The 22585-nt window shown below is 46.5% G+C and overlaps 2 protein-coding genes across 2 annotated transcripts in view; both read right to left on the bottom strand.

The window, feature by feature from the left end:
- ampd1 (adenosine monophosphate deaminase 1 (isoform M)) overlaps positions 1 to 15398 on the bottom strand; it is a 90611-nt gene extending 75213 nt beyond the window's left edge. Inside the window, exons 1-3 of the mRNA XM_086011584.1 lie at positions 15238 to 15398; positions 6845 to 7019; positions 4495 to 4651 (exon numbers count right to left, since the gene is read on the bottom strand). Coding sequence (XP_085867710.1) covers positions 4495 to 4651; positions 6845 to 7019; positions 15238 to 15259 — 354 coding nt within the window. The 5' untranslated portion in view covers positions 15260 to 15398. The remainder of the gene's footprint in view (positions 1 to 4494; positions 4652 to 6844; positions 7020 to 15237) is intronic.
- A 4832-nt stretch (positions 15399 to 20230) lies between these two features.
- The window catches only part of nras (NRAS proto-oncogene, GTPase), a 128263-nt gene continuing 125908 nt past the window's right edge, over positions 20231 to 22585 (bottom strand). Inside the window, exon 6 of the mRNA XM_086011588.1 lies at positions 20231 to 21493. The gene's annotated coding sequence lies outside the window, so the exon portion shown is untranslated. The remainder of the gene's footprint in view (positions 21494 to 22585) is intronic.

The raw sequence follows: 22585 nt of genomic DNA on the forward strand, positions 1-22585 counted from the left end.
ACGCCGATTGTTTGCTCAATGATGTTCCTGGTTGCTTGATGGCTGTCATTGTATCGCTCTTCAGCAGGGGTGCTGGGCGCATGGAGCGGGGTCATCAGCCAGGTGCACAAAGGATAGCCTTTGTCCCCGAGAAGCCATCCTCGTGGGCGAGGCTGGGCCTCGAACATGTCTGCCACAGAAGTCTGGCGCAGGATGAAGGCATCGTGGCTGCTGCCTGGAAAGCGGGCATTGACAGCTAGGATGAGCTGCCTGTGGTCACACACCAACTGCACGTTGAGCGAATGGTAGCCCTTCCGGTAGCGGTAATCCTCAACATTCTCTAGAGGTGCCCGCAAAGCCACATGCATGCAGTCAATGGCGCCCTGCACCATGGGAAAGCCCGCTAATACTGCAAAGCCCATTGCACGCTCTTGCTGCTTGTCCACGGTCATGGGGAAGGAGATGAACTGACGTCTCCTTCTGAAAAGGGCATTGGTCACCTGGCGGATGCAGCAATGTACCGCGAACTGGGAGATGTTGGAAATGTCCCCAGTAGCGGATTGGAAGGAGCCGGTGGCATAGAAGTTAAGAGCCACTGTCACCTTCACTGCCACCGACAGAGACGTCCTGCTCCTCAGCTGTGGCTGCAGATCTCCGCGAAGCAGGTGGCAGATCTCAGTGACCACCGCCCTTCTGAATCGCAGCCTCCGAACACACTGCTCCTCAGACATGTTCAGATATGAGAACTGCTGGCGGTATATCCTGGGTGGGTAAGGCCTCCTTTGCCGACGCCTGTTGGCCCTTCTCCGTCTGGCCATGACTGGCACTCTCTCACGGCATCTATGAGCCCTTTGAATGCAATGGAGAAGCCCAACGTTTCCACCCATTGCAGCCCCCATTATATGTTTCCAATCAATGCTATGACACTAAAGTTAAAGACAAGTGCAAAGCTCTGGCCTGAAGCCACAAGTACCTGTGCGAGTGTTGAGCCAAACCAGAAAGCTCTCTCCCTTTGTCTCTCTCCAAATATCCGTCTCTCACAAAGAAGGAGTGGAGCAAAATGGCTGCCATTTATACTGCAGGAGGAGTCCCCTTTAATTAGCGCCACCCGTGCCCCGCAGCGACTGGGAACCGTTCCCCTCTACCAGTCGCGGGGGGCGCCAGGCGCACAATAGGCCGGCGCCACTGAATTTCCGGTTCGGGGCGCACAAAGGGCGTTGCACCATGAAATGACGTCAGGATCTGCGCGCGCAGCTGAGTGCGCGCAAAGGTTTTGCGCCGCTGCTAAATCTTAACTGAATTTCGCGAGAGGCGCAGATCGCGCCGGGCGCTAGCCGCTTAGCGCCCCACTTCTCCTCCTCCTAAGGCGCTAGCGGCTGGCGCAAACAACTGAATTTCTAGGCCTTGACCCCTTGTGACCCCACCTCATTGTTCTTTGATGTAATGTTTTCCTGACTGACCTATTTGGACACCATCCACACAGTACAAAGGGATCTGGGGGTCCTGGTGCACGAAACTCAAAAGGTTAGTATGCAGGTGCAGCAAGTGATTAAGAAGGCCAATGGAATGTTGGCTTTCATTGCTAGGGGGATAGAATATAAAAATAGGGAGGTATTGCTTCAGTTGTACAAGGTATTGGTGAGACTGCACCTGGAATACTGCGTACAGTTTTGGTGTCCATACTTAAGAAAGGACATACTTGCTCTCGAGTCAGTACAAAGAAGGTTCACTCGGTTAATCCCGGGGATGAGGGGATGGACATATGAGGAGAGGTTGAGTAGATTGGGACTCTACTCATTGGAGTTCAGAAGAATGAGAGGCGACCTTATTGCAACATATAAGATTGTGAAGGGTTTGGATCGGGTGGATGCAGGGAAGATGTTCCCGATGATGGGTGAAACTAGAACTAGGGGGCATAGTCTTAGAATAAGGGGCTGCTCTTTCAAAACTGAGATGAGGAGGAACTACTTCACTCAGAGGGTGGTAGGTCCATGGAATATGCTGCCCCAAAAAGCTGTAGAAGCTACATCATTACATAAATTTAAAACAGAAATAGACAGTTTCCTAGAAGTAAAGGGAATTAAGGGTTACGGGGAGTGGGCAGGAATTTGGACATGAGTCTAGGTTCGGATCGGTCATGGCCCTGTGGGTAGCGGAGCGGGCCCAGGGGCCGTGTAGCCTGATCCTGCTCCTATTTCGTGTGTCTAATTCTGTTAGATGCAGGAGATGGTTCTGTGATAGTAGATTGGCAGTTAGGATCAGATCAGCCATGATCTTATTGAATGGCGGAGCAGGCTCGAGGGGCCGATTGGCCTACTCCTGCTCCTATTTCTTATGTTCTTATGTTCTTTGATTGCTGTGATTATCTCTCTGCCGAGGTGGGATAAAGGGCAGTTAGAAAGATTACCTGTAATCATCTGGCAGTGTTCTCTGACTATATATGCTGTGCCTATATGCGTCTCTTCACTTCACCTGATGAAGGAGCAGCGCTCCGAAAGCTTGTGATTTCAAATAAAGCTGTTGGACTATAACCTGGTGTTGTGTGACTTCTCACATTTGTCCACCCCAGTCCAACACCGGCATCTCCACATCATGACAACTGTACAGGGTATTGGTGAGACCACACCTTGAGTACTGCGTACAGTTTTGGTCTCCTTATTTAAGGAAGGATATACTTGCATTGGAGGCAGTTCAGAGACGATTCACTCGGTTGATTCCTGAGATGAGGGGGTTGACTTATGAAGAAAGGTTGAGCAGGTTGGGCCTATACTCATTGCAATTTAGAAGAATGAGAGGTGATCTTATTGAAACATATAAGATACTGAGGGGGCTCAACAAGGTAAATGCAGAGAGGATGTTTCCCTTCATGGGGAAATCTAGAACTCAGGGGCATAGTTTCAGAATAAAGGGTCGCCCATTTAGAACTGAGATGAGGAGGAATTTCTTCTCTCAGATTGTCATAAATCTGTGGAATTCTCTGCCCCAGAGAGCCGTGGAGGCTGGGTCATTAAATACATTTAAGGTGTAGACAGATTTTTGCTAGCTAAGGGATGAAGGGTTATGGGGAGCAGGCAGGGAAGTGGCTTTGAGCCCAAGATCAGCCATGATCTTATTGAATGGCAGAGCAGGCTCCAGGGGCCAAGTGGCCAATTCCTACTCCTATATCTTATGTTCTTATTGATGGTGATGAAGGTGTGAGGGATATACCGAACCATGAAGTTACAGATTGTGGTGGAATACAATGCTGCTGGTGCTGATGGCCCACAGCGCCTCCTGGATGCCCAGTCTTGAGCTGTTAGATCTGTTCTTAATCTATCCCACTTAGCACGATGGTAGTGCCACACAGCACGATGGAGTGTGAAGTTGGGACTTGGTCTCCACAAGGACTGTGGAGGGGTTACCTCTACCAGTACTGTCATGGACAGATGCATCGTCGACAGGTATATTGGTGAGGATGAGGTCAAGTAAGTTATTCATTTGTGTTGGTTCTCTCACCAGCTGCCTTAAGCCCAGTCCGACAGCTATGTCCTTCAGGACTCTGACAGCTCGGCCAGTGCTGGTACTACCAAGTTACTATTGGTGATGGACAGTGAGGTCCCCCACCCAGAGAATATTCTGTGCCCTTGCTACCCCCAGTGCTTCCTCCAAGTGATGTTCAACATGGAGGAGTACTGATTCATTAGCTGAGGGAGGGCGGTAGGTGGTAATCAGCAGGTTTTCTTGCCCATGTTTGCCCTGAGGCCATGAAACTTCATGGGGGTCTGGAGTCAATGTTGAGGACCCCTAGTGTCACTCCCTCCCAACTGCATACCACTGTGTGCCGCCTCCTCTGGTGGGTCTGTCCTGGCAGTGGGACAGGACATACCCAGGGATGGTGATGGAGGAGTCTGAGATGTTGGCTTATAGGTACGATTCTGTGAGTATGACTATGTCAGGCTGTTGCTAGACTAGTCTGTGGGACAACTCTCCCAACTTTGGCAACAGTCCCCAAATGTTAATGAGGAGGACTTTGCAGGGTCAACTGGACTGGGTGTGCCTTTTCCATGTCCTAATTCGATGCCTAGGCCACAGCCGAGAGGTCCGTCCGGTCTTATTCTACTTCTTCTTTGTAGTGGTTTGATACAACTAAGAGGCTTGCTAGGCCATTTCAGAGGGCAATTAAGAGTGGTGTGGGATTGGAGTTACATCTAGGCCAGGCCGGGTAAGGACGGCAAGTTTCTTTCCCTAAAGTACATTAGTGAACCAGTTGGGATTTTGCAACAATCCGACGGCTTCATGCTCACTCTTATTGATACCAGCTCTTAATTCAAGATTTTTTTTAAAAACTGAATTCAAATGATCAAACTGCCATGGTGGAATTTGAGCTCATGTTCACTGGATTATCAGTCCAAACCTCTGGATTACTAGTGCAGTAATATAACCAGTACACCACACTATTAAAATAAATGTTATTGGTCTGCAGAAGGGATGGCACTCGGTCTAAAGCTCCATTCAACGCAATAGAGTTAACCTTACCCCTGATGCGTAGTCTCCAGTAATAGCAACTCTCTGGAACTCGGGTACATCTGTGTAAGACGGCTGCGTCATCTGATTGTCTGAGCCTGTTTGACGTGCCACTTCAGGGTCCTGGGTAACTGGTACTGATACAGCAATGGGCTTTGCTCTCTTCATCCTGACATGAAAACACAGTCCAGAAGTCGTTAATTAAAGCAAAGATTGAAACTGGGTTTTGAAACAGGTTACCGCCACCAGCGATTCCTTTGCCACAAGACCTTGCCCCCTGATGGCTTAGTTGGTAAATGCACTGCCTGCTATACTGTTGAGCCATGAGACCAGGGCTGCTTAACGTCAAACCCTGTCAGGTTGCTGACCTCAGCTGAGGTACCAGTCGGATCATTACAATTGGGCTCACTGCCTTAGACAATGGGTCACAGAACCCTATCCAGTCATCTCTGCTGGAAAGTGTGAGATGGACCTCAGGTAAAGGCAGACTAGGGCTTGGCAGTGCTGCTCCCATGATTGAATAGTCTGCGTAGTCTAAGACATGGTGTCTTGAGCAAGGTACCAGAGGACTACTAGCACTTGTGGAACTTTACCCCAGCGTGAGATGGTGTCTTTGCTTTGGGAGGGGAAAGGGATTCACCTGCTTCAGGTTAGCCCCAAACAGTGAAATCCACGCAATTGAGATCCTAGTTATTTTTAATCAGTCGATGGGAAGGGCAATGTCATGACACATTGGTGTTCAGGTGTCACAGATCACATGGCACTATTCAAAGAAAAACAGGTGAAAAACCGGTGTCAACCACTCATCCCTCAACCAACACCACCAAAACAGGGAAACTTATCTCATTTGCTGCTTGTGGGTGCTTGATGTTCACAAATTGGTTGTCACATTTCCCTGCATAACAACAATGACTCTATTTCAAAAGTTGTTCATTGGTTCTGAAAGTGTTTTAGGATACCCCGAGGATGTGAAAGGTATAAATGCAAGATCTTTCTTCTTCATCTTCGAACGCATTGTGCCACACAGCGGGCAGACAGTGGCCTGTGATTCCCACCTCAATGAGAAGGGGTGAACGGTACTATTCTACAAAGAAGAGGGTGAAACTTAAAGGATAAGCCTCATAGTCTACGAGCATTCAGCTCAAGGGCCATGGTGGAAGGTAAATAGCTAGAATCTCAGGTGTCTCAATTTCACTTTTTGAGGCTAATCTAATCTCTCACCATGGAGATAGGAAGAAACAAATGATTTATTAACAATTTATTAATAATCAAATACATAAGATGGTCACACATGAAATCGATAGAAAAATCAATAATGTAAATGCAAGTAATAGTTTTCTACTGGAAGTCAAATTTTTTCTCCCCTCTTGACAACTTATATTTCACTGTACCACTTTGGTCTCGCAGCTCTGACATTGGTTAGAGTCCCTCATATCCCATGAACACCCTGCACACTCCCCGCCTCCAGTCCCATTGCAGCAACTCCACAAACCACGGAGCATTGTCCTAATATTGGGAAGGCGGAAGCCATTATCTTCGGTCCCCGCCACAAACTCCATTCCCTGACCACCATTTCCATCCCTCATCCTGGCAACTGTCTGAAGCTGAGCCAGACCGTTCACCACCTTGGTGTTGTGTTTCACCCCGAGATGAGCTTCCGACCACACATCCGCTCCATCACCAAGACTGCCTACTTCCACCGCCATAACATCGCCTGACTCCAACCCTGTCTCAGCTCACCTGCTGCTGAAACCCTCATCCACGCCTTTGTTACCTCTAGACTTGACTATTCCAACACACAACGCTCTCCTGGCCAGCCTCCCACGTTCTACCCTACATAAACTTGAGCTCATCCAAAAGTCTGCTGCCTGTATCCTAACTCGCACCAAGTCCCGTTCACCCATCACTCCTGTGCTTGCTGACCTACACTGGCTCCCGGTCCAACAACAGCTCAATTTTAAAATCTTCATCCTTGTTTTTAAATTCCTCCATCTCTGTAATCTCCTACAGCCCTGCAAGCCTTCGAGATCTCTGTGCTCCTCCAATTCTGGCATCTTGCCATCCCCAATTTTAATCATCCCACTATTGGCAGCCATGCTTTCAGCTGCATTGGCCCTAAGCTCTGGAATTCCCTCCCTAAACATCTCCGTCTCTCTACCTCTTTCTCTTCCTTTAAGATGCTCCTTAAAATCTACCTCTTTGACCAAGATTTTGGTCATCTATCCTGATATCTCCTTCTGTGGCTTGGCGTCAAATTTTTTATTGATAATGCTCTTATTAAGCACCTTGGGACGTTGTGCTACGTTAAAGGTGCTATATAAATGCAAGTTGTTGTTGTATTTCAACTTTTGTGTTTTGGTACCTTTTCTCAATGGATTCCTTCGATTTTCTGTCAATTAGATTGTGTTGCATCTCAAGTTGCCCAATTGGACAATCTTCTGCCATGTCAAATGGCGAGATCTCGTCTCTTGAGTCTTCATCTTTGGCATCATGGGCAAAGACTTTCTCAGCTAAGATCCGTGCATCTTCATCTAATGCTAAAAAGGATAGTCAGGTGGTTATTTAAAATAACGAGAAGGGTTAGTTGATCAGCATTAAATTAATAGCGGTAGAAATCCACAGATTGACAAGTGTTAAGTTAGAGGGATTTCTGTGTTGTGGCACCGTACCCACTACAACTGGACTGGGGCAACTTTTAAACAAGTCTTTCTTGTAGAACTGCAAAACTTTTAAAATATATTTTAATCATTAATATAATGGTTTTAATGTAGCAAAACATCTGAAGATACTTACCAATGAGGTGGATTGGACACGGGTAGAGTCCAATGAGCAGGAGTAGGGAGCGGAATTCGGGGAGGTGATCAAAGGTGTGGTCAAAACAATAGGTTTCGAGAAAGCCTCTGAAATTGGGAGTGATGCAGCAAGATGTGGGGAGGAGGATGGGGGAGGGATTGAGGGAGACAATTCCAGAGTGTAGATCCACAGAAGTTGAAGGTTATGCCAGCAATGATTCAGAGGGAGGGGGAAAACAAGTCCAGATTCAGAAGTGAAGATGGTACAGGCCGGGATGTGTGACTGAAAGAGGTTGCAGAAGTAGAAGGGATTTGCAAATAAGGGCAGGCATTTTGAAATCAATGTGCTGGGACAACCTCCACTGGCACTTCAACTGCCCCAGCACATTGATTTCAAAATGCCTGCCCTTGTTTACAAATCCCTTCCACTTCTGCAAATAACAAGTGTTGGGTTGGCAAGTGTCTCATCTCCTGACTCCCCAAAGCCTTTCCACCGTCTACAAGGCACAAATAAGGAGTGTGATGGAATACTCTCCACTTGCCTGGATGAGTGCAGCTCCAACAACACTCAAGAAGCTCGACACCATCCAGGGCAAAGCAGCCCGCTTGATTGGCACCCCATCCACCACCTTAAACATTCACTCCCTCCACCACCGGCGCACCGTGGCTGCAGTATGTACCATCTACAAGATGCACTGCAGCAACTCGCCAAGGCTTCTTTGGCAGCACCTCCCAAACCCGCGACCTCTTCTGCCTAGAAGGAAAAGGGCAGCAGGCGCATGGGAACACCACCACCTCCAAGTTCCCCTCCAAGTCACACACCATCCTGACTTAGAAGTATATCGCCGATCCTTCATCGTCGCTGAGTCAAAATCCTGGAACTCCCTCCCTAACAGCACTGTGGGAGTACCTTCACCACACGAACTGCAGCAGTTCAAGAAGGCGGCTCACCTTCACTTTCTCAAGGGCAATTAGGGATGGGCAATAAATGCTGGCCTCGCCAGCGACGCACACATCCCATGAACAAATTTTTTTTAAGTGTTGGGCCAGGCAGTTAGAAATGCCAGCCACCGTATGACGTCAATCTGTCAAGTATCTCATCAGCCTTGTTTGATAAGACATATCAATCGTAAACTAAAATTATATTAAAATCATGCTTGATGACACGACTGTTGAATGCTGTCTGTGCCATTAAATTGCTTTCTTATTCAAGCAGGCAATGGAGCCATGTTAAAATAACTGTGCTTAATCTGTAAAGCTGACCAAAAACTGACAGTCTGATACTCAGAGGTGTGCACTATACATCATAAAAAGATTTTGCTGTCTTGAATTGTTTGTCTTACAAGACAACACTAATGTTGGAATGCTTTATTAAGAATAGGGCTGTTCCTCACATTGCCTGTGCCAGGACAAAGGGAGCGTACAGCCACTTTTCAATGTGTCAGCAAATCGGATGGAAACGGGAGATGTCAGCACCTGTTTACCTGTTCGATATAAAGCCCCCAGCTTCACCCGTACCCTTTCTTGTACAATGTGCAGATGGCACTGAAAGGAATAATCATTTCAAAGATACTTGTTAAAAATAAATTGCCAGTGTCATTTATGTAATGATATCAACAAATAGAGATGGTATTTGCCTGTTTGATTATGATGCCTTACCAGCATGTTTGCATGTATTGATTGCTTGTGCCTGACCAGCAGAGGGCATGTGACAGAGACAAGCAAGGCAGTTTAGTTTAGTTTCAGTTTTGTTCTAGATGCATCACTAGCATGATGTCTCCTGTAAATGCTGTATAAAGAGTTGAACAGACTTTAGATTAAAAGACATTCTCTTTCATAAATGTCTCATCATTGAACCCACAAAGAAATCAATATATGGTGTCAGAAGTGATTGAAAGAGATGAAGAGAAAAAACCTGAAGTTAAATCAGCTCTCCACAAATTAGCAAGCCAAAAGAGAACATCGTTGCTTACCATTGGAGAATAGCTAACGAAGTGAAAAAATGGAAGGTTTACACCCACCGGTGACGCTTCAGTTGACAGGTAATGTGGCTGAAAATTGGAGGAGGTTCAAACAACGTTTGGGGTTGTATTTATCAGCAATCGGAGCTGACGAGAAAGGTGATAAAATGAAAGCGTCACTGTTCTTACATGTTGTGGGTGATGAAGCGCTGGAGGTGTATAATAACTTCACATTCGCTGCTGATGGAGACAAAATGAAGCTAGATAAAATAATGGAACAGTTTGAGGCCTACTGCATACCTTAACGTGACGTTTGAGAGGCACAGATTTTTCACATGTGTACAGAAAATGGGTGATACTATTGATCAGTATGTGACTGAACTGAGAAACAGAAGCAAATCGTGTGAATTTGGGGGACTGACAGACTCGCTGATAAAAGACAGACTGGTGTGTGGTATTCCGAATAATGGTCTAAGGGAAAGACTGCTAAGAGAGCAAGATCTAGACCTGGGAAAAGCCATAGCACTGTGTAGGGCTACAGAGACTGTGAAGTTGCAGGCAAAGGAGCTGTTCAGTGACAGTAGCTGCAACGTGGATGCAGTGAGAATGAACGGACACAAACCGTTTAACAAAAAGAGCGCCAATGTGAAAAAAGAGGCGTGGCCAGCGAACGAAAATGAAAGAGACAATCGAAAGTCATGTCGTCGATGCGGTACACAGCATACACCAAAAAAGTGTCCAGCATATGGTAAAAAATGCAATAGTTGCAACAAAAACAACCATTATGCCCGTTGCTGTAAGAACCAAGCGCAACAAAGCAAGGTCCATACAGTAGATGAAAGCGAGATAGAGGAGTTCAATGTAGATGTTGTGTCTGAAAACAAAAAAGAAGAAAGAGACTGGATGTTGACACTAAAAGTGAATGACATACACATTCCATTTAAATTGGATACTGGAGCACAAGTTAATGTGATATCAGAGACTGATTTTAAGAAAATTAGACCCAGACCAAAGATACATGGAATAAAAGTGAAAGTGACAGGATACTCAGGTACTGAAATACCAGTGAAAGGAAGATGCATTGTCAAAGTGACACACAAGGACAGAGAGCACACGTTAGCATTAATCGTGGTGCCAAAGGATGTGCAAGCCATACTAGGTTTAAAAGCCTGTGAGAGACTGAACCTGGTAAAGAGAGTCCTCGTTGTGGAAAGCGAAGGAGAGACAGTCTATGATGAACTCATGAAAGAGTACAACGACCTATTTAAGGGTCTAGGCTGCATTCCAGGAGAACACACGATCAGAGTAGATAAAAGTATGACACCGGTCATACATCCATGCAGAAAAGTTCCGTTTGCTCTTCAAAAGCAACTGAAGGCAGAGTTGGACAGGATGGAAAGCCTGAACGTGATTCGGAAGATAGATGAGCCAACTGAGTGGGTGAGTTCCCTTGTCGTAGTGGACAAAAAGAATGGAAAGCTCAGAATTTGCCTGGATCCAAGAGATCTAAACAGAGCAATAAAGAGAGAGCACTTCAAGCTTCCTACACATGAGGAAATCATGGCACAGTTTGCAAATGCAAAGTATTTCAGCAAGTTAGATGCATCATCAGGATTTTGGCAGATGAAATTGGACGAAGCAAGTTCAAGACTGTGCACGTTCAACAGTCCATTTGGCAGATACAGATTCCTAAGGTTACCATTTGGCATTGCCTCAGCTCCTGAAGTGTATCACAAAACTATCCATATGATCTATGAGCACCTGGAGGGAGTTGATACATCAATGGATGACATCATAGTATGGGGAACCACGAGAACTGAGCATGACGAGAGACTGAAAAAAGTGCTGGAAGCAACAAGGAAAACAAACCTGAAGCTGAATAGAGAGAAATGCCAGCTCGGGGTGACAGAACTGACATTCGTGGGAGATATCCTTAGCAGTGAGGGCATCAGACCAGATCCCAGAAAGGTGTCCGCCATTGAGAATATGCCAAAGCCACAATGCAAAAAGGACGTGCAGAAGTTTAATGGAATGATCAACTACATGGGGAAATTCATATCCAACCTCTCAGAAAAGATGGCGCCACTGAGAAGACTAACTGAAAAGAACATAGAATGGGAATGGAATCATGAGCATGAGAAGTCATGGAGCGATCTAAAGAAACTGCTCACAGAGGAACCAGTTCTGAGGTTTTATGACCCAGCGAGACCCATCAAGATATCATCAGATGCATCACAGAGTGGGCTTGGTGCCGTTCTTCTGCAAAAATATGACTACTGGCAACCTATTGCATATGCATCGCGCTCAATGACAGACGCGGAGACACGATATGCTCAAATAGAAAAGGAGCTGCTCAGCATCACATACGCCTGTGAAAGATTTCACCAGTTTGTGGCAGGACAAGCAATCAGTGTAGAGACTGACCATAAGCCCTTGATTGTATTGTTCCAAAAGCCACTAAATAGCTGTCCACTTAGAATACAAAGAATGATGATCAGGCTGCAACGCTATACACTGAATGTTGCGTACACACCGGGTAAGCTGATGTATACAGCAGACACGTTGTCCAGAGCTGTTGACCCAAGTGAGCCCGCAAACACCACAATGGATGAAAAAGTGAACGCCTACGTGGACATGATCACAAGTGCACTGCCCATAGCAGATGCAAAAATGGAGCTCATAAAGACTGAGACAAACAAAGATGAAACAATGAGACGACTGAGGAAAAGCATCTTGGAGGGATGGCCCAGCATGAAGCAAGACTGCTCACCTGACATGGCAGAGTACTGGAACTGCAGGGCGGAACTATCAGTGGTCGAAGACATCATCTACAAAGGAAGTAAAATAGTTATCCCAAAGAGTCTGAGAAAAGAGATGTTAAAAAAGATCCATGGAGGACATCTGGGAATCGAAAAGTGTAAGAAAAGAGCACGAGAGGTGATGTACTGGCCACGAATCAACCAAGATGTGACAAATGAGGTGTCAAACTGCACAATATGCCTGAAATATTGAGCAAGCAATCCGGTAGAACCGCTAAAGCCACACCCAGCACCAGACAGACCTTACCAGAAGGTAGGCGCTGACCTATTCGTATGTCAAGGGAAGGACTATCTTGTAGTCACAGACTATTACTCCCTGTATCCAGAGGTTTGTAGACTGCACACCACCACTGCAGATGCTGTGATAACATGTATGAAAGCCATATTCTCCAGACATGGCGTGGCAAGCGAGGTCTTCACAGACAACGGACCCCAGTTTTACAATGCAAGTTTCCGACACTTTGCCAAAGAGTGGGACTTTGTCCACACAACGTCAAGTCCTCACTATCCACAGTCCAATGGACTAGTGGAAAAATCGGTCCAGACAGTGAAAAGACTGATGTACAAGGCAAAAGACAGTGGAACTGACTTCTACCAAAGCATGCTTGTATACCACACAACGCCGCTTGAGTGTGGTAAGTCACCAGCCCAACTCCTGATGGGACGTCGGCTAAGGTCAAACCTACCCATCCCGGAGAACCTCCTGAAAACAAAAGAGGGGGAGAAAGTGAGGAAGTTCAAAGAACAACAGAAAGAAAAGCAAAAGTACTACTATGACAGAGGAGCACAAAACCTACCTAAACTCCACACTGGTGACCAAGTAAGATTCAAAGACAAAACAAACACATGGACTCAGAAGGGAACTGTCCTGAGTGAAGTTCAACCAAGATCATACACCATTCAGACAGATGAGGGTGCTGTTCTGAGAAGAAATCATCGAGACCTTCTCATGGGACCAGCCACAGCAGGCCAAGAGACTGATACTGTTGAACAACCTGATCACACCGCTGAGAACACATCATCTGAGGCAACAACTCAGATTCAAGGGCAATCAATCAGAAAATCCTCACACACGTGAAGCCTCCTGAGAGACTCATTGAGCAAATTTAAGGACTATTGTTATAGAAGGAAGTAATGTTATCTTATTCTTTCTTCAAGTTCTAGTGTATTGACATATTTCATGTGAACACACAAAGCAAGGTTAAAAAACCTTGATCATGATAATGATAATGTAAGTTCATTAAGTGTTACAGTTAAAATGCAGATTAATACAAAGAAAACATGTTGTTAGTTAAAAGTAAAATACTTTTGTTTTAAGAAAAGGAGATGTAATGATATCAGCAAATAGAGATGGTATTTGCCTGTTTGATTATGATGCCTTACCAGCATGTTTGCATGTATTGATTGCTTGTGCCTGACCAGCAGAGGGCATGTGACAGAGACAAGCAAGGCAGTTTAGTTTAGTTTCAGTTTCGTTCTAGATGCATCACTAGCATGATGTCTCCTGTAAATGCTGTATAAAGAGTTGAACAGACTTTAGATTAAAAGACATTCTCTTTCATAAATGTCTCGTCATTGAACCCACGAAGAAATCAATACAATTTACACTTCATCTAGAGCCATCTTTTGTTTCTTAACTTGTCCCATTACCATCTCCTTTTGCCTTGCACCATCATCCCTTTCATCTCTTAATCTCTCCTGCCTTCCATCCTATCACAGACCTTCCCTTTTGTTCTTTCCTCCCCTCCCCCCTTTCCCTGCCCCTACACTTGCTTAAAATCTGTTCCATCTCCAGCTTTTTCCAGTTCTGACGAAGGGTCATCGACCTGACACGTTAACTCTGTTTCTCTCTCCACAGATGCTGGCTGACCTGCTGAGTATTTCCAGCATTTTTGGTTTTTATTTATGCCTAAATCTAAACGTTAGTATCCGTAAAACAAGCCCCATGTGTTTGACACTGTAAGTCGATCTAGTGGGACAGTCTTCAGGATTCTTTGCTGCTTTTCCCTGGTCCAGCTGCTTCTTTTACTGTTCTGGTCTCTGCCAGTGCCAGTGAGGTAATGATGTTGTTCCAGCTGGCATGGAAAGTTTCACGTCTCACTCTTGCCCTTCTGCATCTTGGTTCAATTACATCTATCATTCTGCTGGTTCCCCTGAAACTTCTACCTATTGCTCTTGATCAGTCTGCGGTGTCCCATTACAGATTTATTGCCACAAATCCACTATTAGAGCAGCTAAACATAACTTTATTGAAAAGAAGCATTAATTGCCATAACTTTCTCTTACAACGTCTGTGAATCTTCCTTTCCGCCCTCTTCCCTCCTCAGTTGCTAACTCTCCTACAGTGAAAGATGGACTTTTTGACTCATTCTCCAATTCTAATTTTGATGATCTTGTTACAGAATCTCCCTCTATTGCTCCGTTCTATTCTACCCAACATCGAGTTTTACCCCCACCTATGTCTATGGGACCCTCTGCTCTCTGGACTCCATCAAGACCAGAAGTCCCTTCAATTTATATGAACCATGTTTTCATTTCATGCACAGTAATCATAGACTCAATAAAATCAAGATTTTGGAAAGGCAGTTTATTCAAAAACAAACCCATTCTCACTGTCAGACTATAGAACCCACACTTAAGCACATGGATTGCTTGACACACTGTCCAGTGTCATGCAATGGCCTAAGTCCCTATGCCCTGTCAAGACCACTCATTGCTTTGCTATATTCTAAACTTCCAGACTGAATCACTGCCTCATAACATACCCCCAGGAAACTCTAATTACATTTCAACATAATATAGAGAGCTAGAAAGAATGGAGATTCCTTAAAGTACACCATAAATATCTTCCTTGTTCCTGACAGGTATTGCGAGATAATGTGAATGAGCTAGTCCTATCTCACGATAGCAATCAAACCTGCCCAACAGAAGCATTTCAAGAAGAAGGTATTGGTTTTAATTCTCCTGCAGACACCCACTTGTGATCAATTCAGTAAGAGAGAGAAAGAGCGCTTGGACCCCACATAGTTACAGCAACCAAACTGGATTCCTAACGTAACAAGTCATGTTAAAGGCATAAACATTTCCCTCCATGTGTCTGAAAACTGCTCAGCTCAACTCAAACATTTTCTTACACCGGACTGTGGTGTAGATTAGCTTGCAGTACTTGGGAATGTTTTGTACCTGGTTTCTTGACTTTAGACATCTTGGCTTGTAGTTTGCAGTGATTTCCCCGACTGAGGCAGCACGCAGTAGTGGGTGGTTGAGTGTCGATCTGAGGCTCTTACACAGCGTTAAGTCTGCTCTTTAATTGCTGCTTGATCTCGCCTGGTCCTCTCCTATAAAAGGCTGGAAGTATTTATACACATAGCTATTTCTGGAGGAGCGTCCTCGTGCGTGAATGCTGTGTGATAGATATCGCTGTGCAGTTACTGGGTTACCACCCTGAATTTAAAAAAAACATTTTTTATTGGATTTTCTCAATCATATACACATCATATAAATGTGTGTTAGATAAAATATTTTATCTAATCCATCACAACCAACGCTTGAGCAAATCATCTAGGCTGCCACAACTTGCACTGGTTTACATGAAGCCATTTTGTGCGTTTCAGGAGTTTTACTGCATATACCATGGGGCTCGCTTTATCCACGATGTTATAAGGCCCCATGTACAGCGGCTCGAACGCCCCTACTCGGGCGTAATTACGGACCATTACCTGGTCTCCCACCTCCCACTCGTGGGTTCTCTGGGGTTCTAATGAAGGGATTATTACTAGTCCTAGCCCCTTTAGGGCTACCCCAGATCAGGCGTATTCCCCAGACGTTCACTTTCAACTAAAGTTTGAGGTAGCCGAATCCTAAAGACGCTTAATTGGGTCTAAAGGTCCAGACTATCTCCCCCTAAAGGAAAGGAACAACCTGAAAATGTTACCGTCCTCCAGATAGCACTTTTAATAAGTTTAGCTAGACTGTAACGTTCCGGATATTATGAGGGTCCGGAAAATTCCCCCAGAATTCTGCAACTCCTCACCAAAGAGCGTACAGAGATTGAGTTCGCGAGTTTGATACTGAAGTACTATGTGAGACAATTCTATAAATATATAGATTTATTAAAGAACTGACATGTAATTTACAGTTAGTGATTCAATTGCAACATCAACAGTTCCAAAAACAGAAATCTTACAATTCTATTATCAGAGATCCTTATTCTCAAATCTTAACTTCTCTAGTTTTACAGTTCTTAGTTTATTCCAGGATATCCACCAAAATCAAATACAATACCGTTGATCCCCGAGATACAAAGAGCTGTAGACTTACAGAGCTTGCCTCTGAAGCCGAGAATCGCTTTGCCCTTTCAAGCGAATCTATCTTCCCATTTGAAAGTTCAATTTTTATACCCTATTGCAGTGGTATTTCCTTTGAAGTTTTCTGCTGATGTAAGCTAATTATCTCTAGTCATTTTTCTGCTGACCCCTGCTATTTTTACAGTTAGATCAGCTTGTAGCATTAAGAATTATGTCTCTACCTTTAGGTGTTTGAAGCTTATCATAAAAAATGGTGTGGAGCAGGTGCATCTATTTGATGTCATTCTTACTAAAGTCTTCTGTGCAATTCTTAAGTCACCTCAGCTGGCTGCAACACAGAATCGTGTCTCCTAGGTGTTCCAAGTTCAACACAAAAACAATGTGACGGCTGGTGCCTCCCCCACTTGATGCCATTCCCACGAAGGCATATGTTTCTTAATTTTATGTGATTCTTTCCGAAGTGTTGGTTTAAGATACCATAACAGGGTGTACCATTGTGTTCTTTCCAAAGCTGCAGACTTCAGAAGCCTTTAACCTTTTGTTTCAACAAGGCTATTGATTCAGTGTCAACAACTTATCTTATCTCAATAGCCTGCATGCTGTTCACAGCTTCTCCATTGTTAGGTTTTTTGATTTTCAAACCTAGTATGTCATGTTTTAATAAAGTCAGAATTATTTTATAGAATGGTGTATTTTTCTGAATAGGTATATTGCTTATTCCTTCACACTAACAGCAGCTGTTTTTTCCAGTGCTGGTTCCCTATGTTACTGGCTGCCTGCCAGTGAATCTGTTTCAATGTCTTGTACAGATTCTGGACAAAGCTGTCCCGGTTTACCTCCCTGACCTGTAATTCGGTGAGGACCGGCACCAAAACATGGGTTGGGGTGCGCATCATCCTCCCGGTCATAAGCTCATGTGGGGAGTACCCTGTGCTTCTGGAGGGGCTGGCCCGGACACCCATTAAAACTAGAGGCAAGACCTCATCCAATCTCTGCGGGAACGGGCTTATCTCCTTCCTCAGTCTTTCTTTCAGTGTCCGGTTCATGCGCTCCACAATCCCCGATGACTGGAGGTTGTGAGCTACATGTCACTTCCCTGCCCCGTGAAATGGATCCCTTGGTCGGACTCCACGACCTGTGGCAGCCCCCCACCGGGAGAACACTTCCCTCACCAGGATTCTAGCTGTTGCTAGTGCCGTGGCTGCTCGGCAGGGGAAGGTTTCCACCCACTTGGAGAATATGTCCACCAGGACTAAACATTACTTGTTGCCTGCTTTAGTGGTGGGCAGTGGTCTGATGAAATTGACCTGCAGGGACGGCCACGGCCCCTCTACCCTCCTGGTGTGTACTATGGGGGCTTTCCTGCGCTGCAGATCGGGGTTATTGGCTGCGCACACCAAACAGTGCGTACAGAAAACACGGACATCCTCCCTGAGCTGGGGCCACCACCCTGCCTCCTCTACCCTTTGCCAGGTAGTTTCCGGCCTTGGGTGTCCCGCTCCCGGGTCCCCATGGGCCAACTGGAGGAACTCCTCTCGGTGCTGCGCTGGGACTACCCACCGATCCCTTTGAAAAGCATCCCCTCTTTGATACTAATGTCCGCTGCCCCGAACGGACCTTCTATGGACTGCCCATTCTCCCTCTTTACCAGGACGGCCTTAAGGACAGGATCCTGGGCTTGGACCTGCTTTAAGTCCGGGGCCAAAGCTACCCCCTGTGGGTCTCCCTTGTCCCGGATTGTGGCTACCGGACCTGCTTTGTACAGATCCCAGAATACTCCTTCCCTGGCCCCGTTTGGCCAGCTCGTCTGCCTTTTGGTTGTCCTCCCACTTGGGCTCTGTCTTTGAATGGGCTTTGACTTTGTGAATATAGTGATCTCCCCAGGTGCCTGTGGCCTCCAAAATTTTATCTAGCATCGGTGCTGTTGCTAGGGGCTTCCCATCTGCGGACTTGAATCCGCACCTGGCCCAGATTGCCAAGTATTCCGTGCATGAGTTGCATGTGAACAGAGTCCGAGCAAATGGTGTAGGGGTGGGGAACTCGTCGGGGTGGGTGTCCATTTACGCCACCGCTGCCAGTTTGGCGTGCTGAGCGCTCAGGGTGTTGGGGAGTTTAATGGCCTTCGTTATTTTAGCCGTAGGGTCATAGATTCCGCATCCGGTGAGACGCTCCCCCTTCACAACCGAACTGGACCCGTCTATTGAGATGTCCCGGCCCGGAATCCTTCATCTGCATCCCACACCCCTTCTACCATACACGTGTGGGCCGCCCCTGAGTAAATCATGTTGGCTGCTAGCTTGGGCTCGGTCAACCCGGGTGGCATAGTGGTTAGCACTGTTGCCTCACAGCGCCAGGGACCCGGGTTCAAATCCGGCCTCGGGTGACTGTCTGTGTGGAGTTTGCACATTCTCCCTGTGTTTGCGTGGGTTTCCTCCGGGTGCTCCGGTTTCCTCCCACAGTCCAAAGATGTGCGGGTTAGGTTGATTGGCTATGATAAAAATTGACCCTTAGTGCTAGGGGGATTAAATACGTGGGGTTACGGGGATAGGGTGGGATATGTGTTGGTGTAGGGATTCCGGGGATCGGGTGGGATATGTGTCGGTGCAGGCTCGATGGGCCGAAATGGCCTCTAGCTGCACTGTGGGGTTTCTGTGAATTCTGTGAACCCCTGCACTCTCAGATTCATCTGCGAGAGCAATAAAGTCCAGCGAGCAATGCGAGCACTGATCACTGTCCTGTCCTTTATTCTCCCGTCCAACAACATCTGAGTGGGGGTATGGTGGGTGAGTAGAACTATCAGGGATGATCCCGTAAAGAGCTGTGAGCGCTTTATGGCCCAATGCATGGCCAGGAGATGCCTCTCGCAGTTGGAATATCCCCGTTCTACCTCGGTGAGAACCCTAGATGAGTAGACCACGGGCCGTAGCTTGCCGTGTCGCTCCTGGAGCAACACCGCGCTCAAGCTATCCCTGCTGGCTGCTACCTCTAAAAAGAATTCTTCCCTACCGTTAATGGCTCCCAATGCAGGTGCCATTTGCAAATCCTCTTTGAGGCGAGTGAACACTTCCTGGCAGTTCTGATCCCACTCCCACTCGACTCCCTTGCAGAGGAGCTGAAGCAGAGGGGCTGCCGTGGCTGCGTAACCCTCTATGAAGTCCCGGTAGTACCCTGTGAGTCCCAGAAAAGACCTTACCCCTGTTACGTCCTTGGGGACTGGTAACTCCTGTCCTGCCTTTCTTTTCACCTCATCTATGGCCCTTTCCCCTGCTCTTACAGTCAGCCCGAGGAATTTGATTTCCTCGCGGCCGATCTGGGCTTTCTTCGGGTTTACTTTAAACCCGGCCTCCCTCAGCAGCTCGAGCAACTCGGCCAGTAGTGGCCCATGCTCCTCCCCCTCGGCGGAGAACAAAAGCAAGTCATCCACGTACTGGATTAACTGGCGGGGTCGGCTGAAGCCTTTTAATGCGTCTGCCATGCATTGGTGGAATATGGAGGGGCTGTTGTGGAACCCCTGGGAAAGGCATGTCCATGTCTACTGCTGCCCTTTAAAAGTGAATGCAAACTTGTGTTGGTCTTCCCGTCTGAGGGGAATCGACCAAAACCCGTTGGAGATATCGAGCACCGTGAATGTGGTTGCGGTTGCTGGAATGCTCCCTATCAGATCGGCGACAGCTGCGACTGTGGGCGCGCAAGCTGGGATGTTCTTATTGAGGACCCGATAGTCCACGGTGGTTCTCCACGACTGGTCGGGTTTCTTCACCGGCCAGAGTGGTGAGTTTGTAAGGATTTGGGGGCTTCTTTAAACTGGTTTAAAGTAATTTTCCTGGTCTTGCAGGACCAATTCCAATAAAACCAATTTTTTACAGCGGTTACGAATCGCTACCCCTCCTTTAGTTCTGAGTGGAGGAACTTATAATTAATGATATTAAAACGGAACAAGTGGTTTGGATGAGAGAAAAAAATCAAGTTTTATTACCTAAATAAACTACAATCAAAAGAATAAATAAACTACAATCAAAAGAATAAACTATACCACACAAACACAGTAATTACAGTAAAACTATATAACAGGGGGTTGCAGACGGCGAAAACGAGGGATACATTGGCTACAATGTTATTTAAACAATCTTAGCAATACCCTTAAATCACCACCCCTTAACTCCTGCTAAGTTGCCTTGTTGAAGAGTCAGAACACCCTGCTCACCTGTGGTCCAGCGAAGTAAGAGAGCGAGCTAGCTTCTCAGCCGCTATTTTTATACCTGGTGAGGTCCTGCCGTTCTGCCTTGCAAGGGCTGTGTGCAAAATTCCCCACCCAAAGGGGTCCAATACACAAGAGAAAGCTGTGATTGGCTAACTCAAAGTGGTTAGACTGGGTTAATGTGTCTGCCGGAGCTTCCAGGGCTGAAACAAAAGGGAGATACAACTGCTCTATTGTCCAGTGCTGGGTGATTTAAAACCCATTCAAATCTTGAATGATTCCCATTCAAGGTGCAAAAGTCTCTTCTGCAGTTTAGATGTATCCACTCGATATACAAACAAATGCTAATAGCATTCAATTGCTTTGTAAACAAAGCATTGTCCTTTGTCTTCGGCCATGTGGTGACAGCCATTTTTATCCCTGGAAATTTAAAAGCACATCGCCCAGGGATTCTTTAATCAAAAAAATGAATCTTCAGAACTGTAAATTATTGCGAATTCTTACAGTCCGCCCTTGGATACTTCCAGCTTGCTTGTAGTATCCTCTTGAAGAAATGAGCAATAATTTCTGACCCCCCACAAACAACCATCCCCTGTATTTACCTAATAGCTATCTGCCACTGATCCCCGTCCCATCTATTCCCCTTAAATTCAAGAAAAAAAACCATGGTACGGTAGGCATCTTACAGATACTTCAGTTTTCAATAAGGGGTCTCATACCCCTACACGCTTGTAAAATTATACAGTGTAAACCAAATTTACAATCACCTTTTTTTTACATCATACGTTATTACAAAATGTTGCAATCTTAGTTACACAATGTACTCAAAAATTATTGCAAGCACGGAGAGGGTCCTACGCCTCTGCTCAACTTGGAGTTGTCACAAACTGGTCCCAAGCACGGAAAGGATCCGACGCCTCTGCTCAACTTGGGGCTGCAACACAAAATACAAAAAAAAAATCATTAAACAACATGCTTAAATGAACCCCGATCACGTGCCGATGATGGGTCGCAAAGTTCGAGTGGGTATTGCTCCTCCCACTCGGGCAGTGAAAGTACCTTCCACCCCCCTTTGATCGTCTTAAACTTTAAAACAGGCAGAATGGATTTACCGACCAGCCTGCTCCACCAGCCCCGAACTGTTCCCTTGTCCCTTTGTGGAGGCGGGGTACCCCTCACGTTTAAATTACCTTGGCACAGACCGAGACCGGGGAGTATGGGATCTCATGACTCCCAGTCCCTCCCCCTCCCGTCTTCCCTCGACTGGCTGCAGAAAATGATGGGTGCCTGTGTGGCGGCTCTCCCTGGCCCCACACTGATCCGGCCACCCACTCATCCTTCCCAGCCACACTTATCCTCTTTGCCCGTGGGCCCCCGGGTGAGTTCCTCCCTCCCCCGACCGCACCCACACGACTCAATGGGTCTCCCCCTCCTCTATACAATCATTCCCGGGCCATCACCACCCACCCCCAGGGAACGCGTCCCTATCACAAGGCGCCCGCGCTTCCCCATCGTGACTCTTCAACAGCAAGGTCTCCCGCACGTGAACTTCGGTCAGGATAGTGCTGGGTTGGGGGCCGTGCCCCACCCAGCTGGAGCCATCTCCTCCCCGTAGGAGGAGTAGGCAAATTCCTCCGGACTCTGTCCGGTTTTTCCCGAAGATCGCTGCGGGGTCTCCTGGATTCGTCCAGTGGCGAGGTGATCCCCAACATTCCGTATCTTCATTCGATGTCCAGCTCGGGCTGGGCGAACATGGCTGCTTCATTTTCCCATCTCCTGCAAAAACTTAAAAGGGACATGCAGCCAGGTGTGGTAAACCACTGTCATACCTGTCTGTGTCTGTATGTGTATTCCACTAGGTACAGGTCTGGACATGCCTCGGCTGACTCCTCCCACTATTCCAGGTATATAAGTGACTACCTCCCAGTCCCTTAGTATTCTGGACGGGTCGACCACTCGAGACAAGACCTTCATTCTTTAGTTAATAAAAGCCTGATTGTTACTCGCTCAACCTCAGTCTTTTGAG

Source organism: Somniosus microcephalus, chromosome 18 (assembly GCF_052327205.1).
Source record: "Somniosus microcephalus isolate GS21.2 chromosome 18, FLI_Smic_1.0, whole genome shotgun sequence".
NCBI lineage: Eukaryota > Metazoa > Chordata > Chondrichthyes > Squaliformes > Somniosidae > Somniosus > Somniosus microcephalus.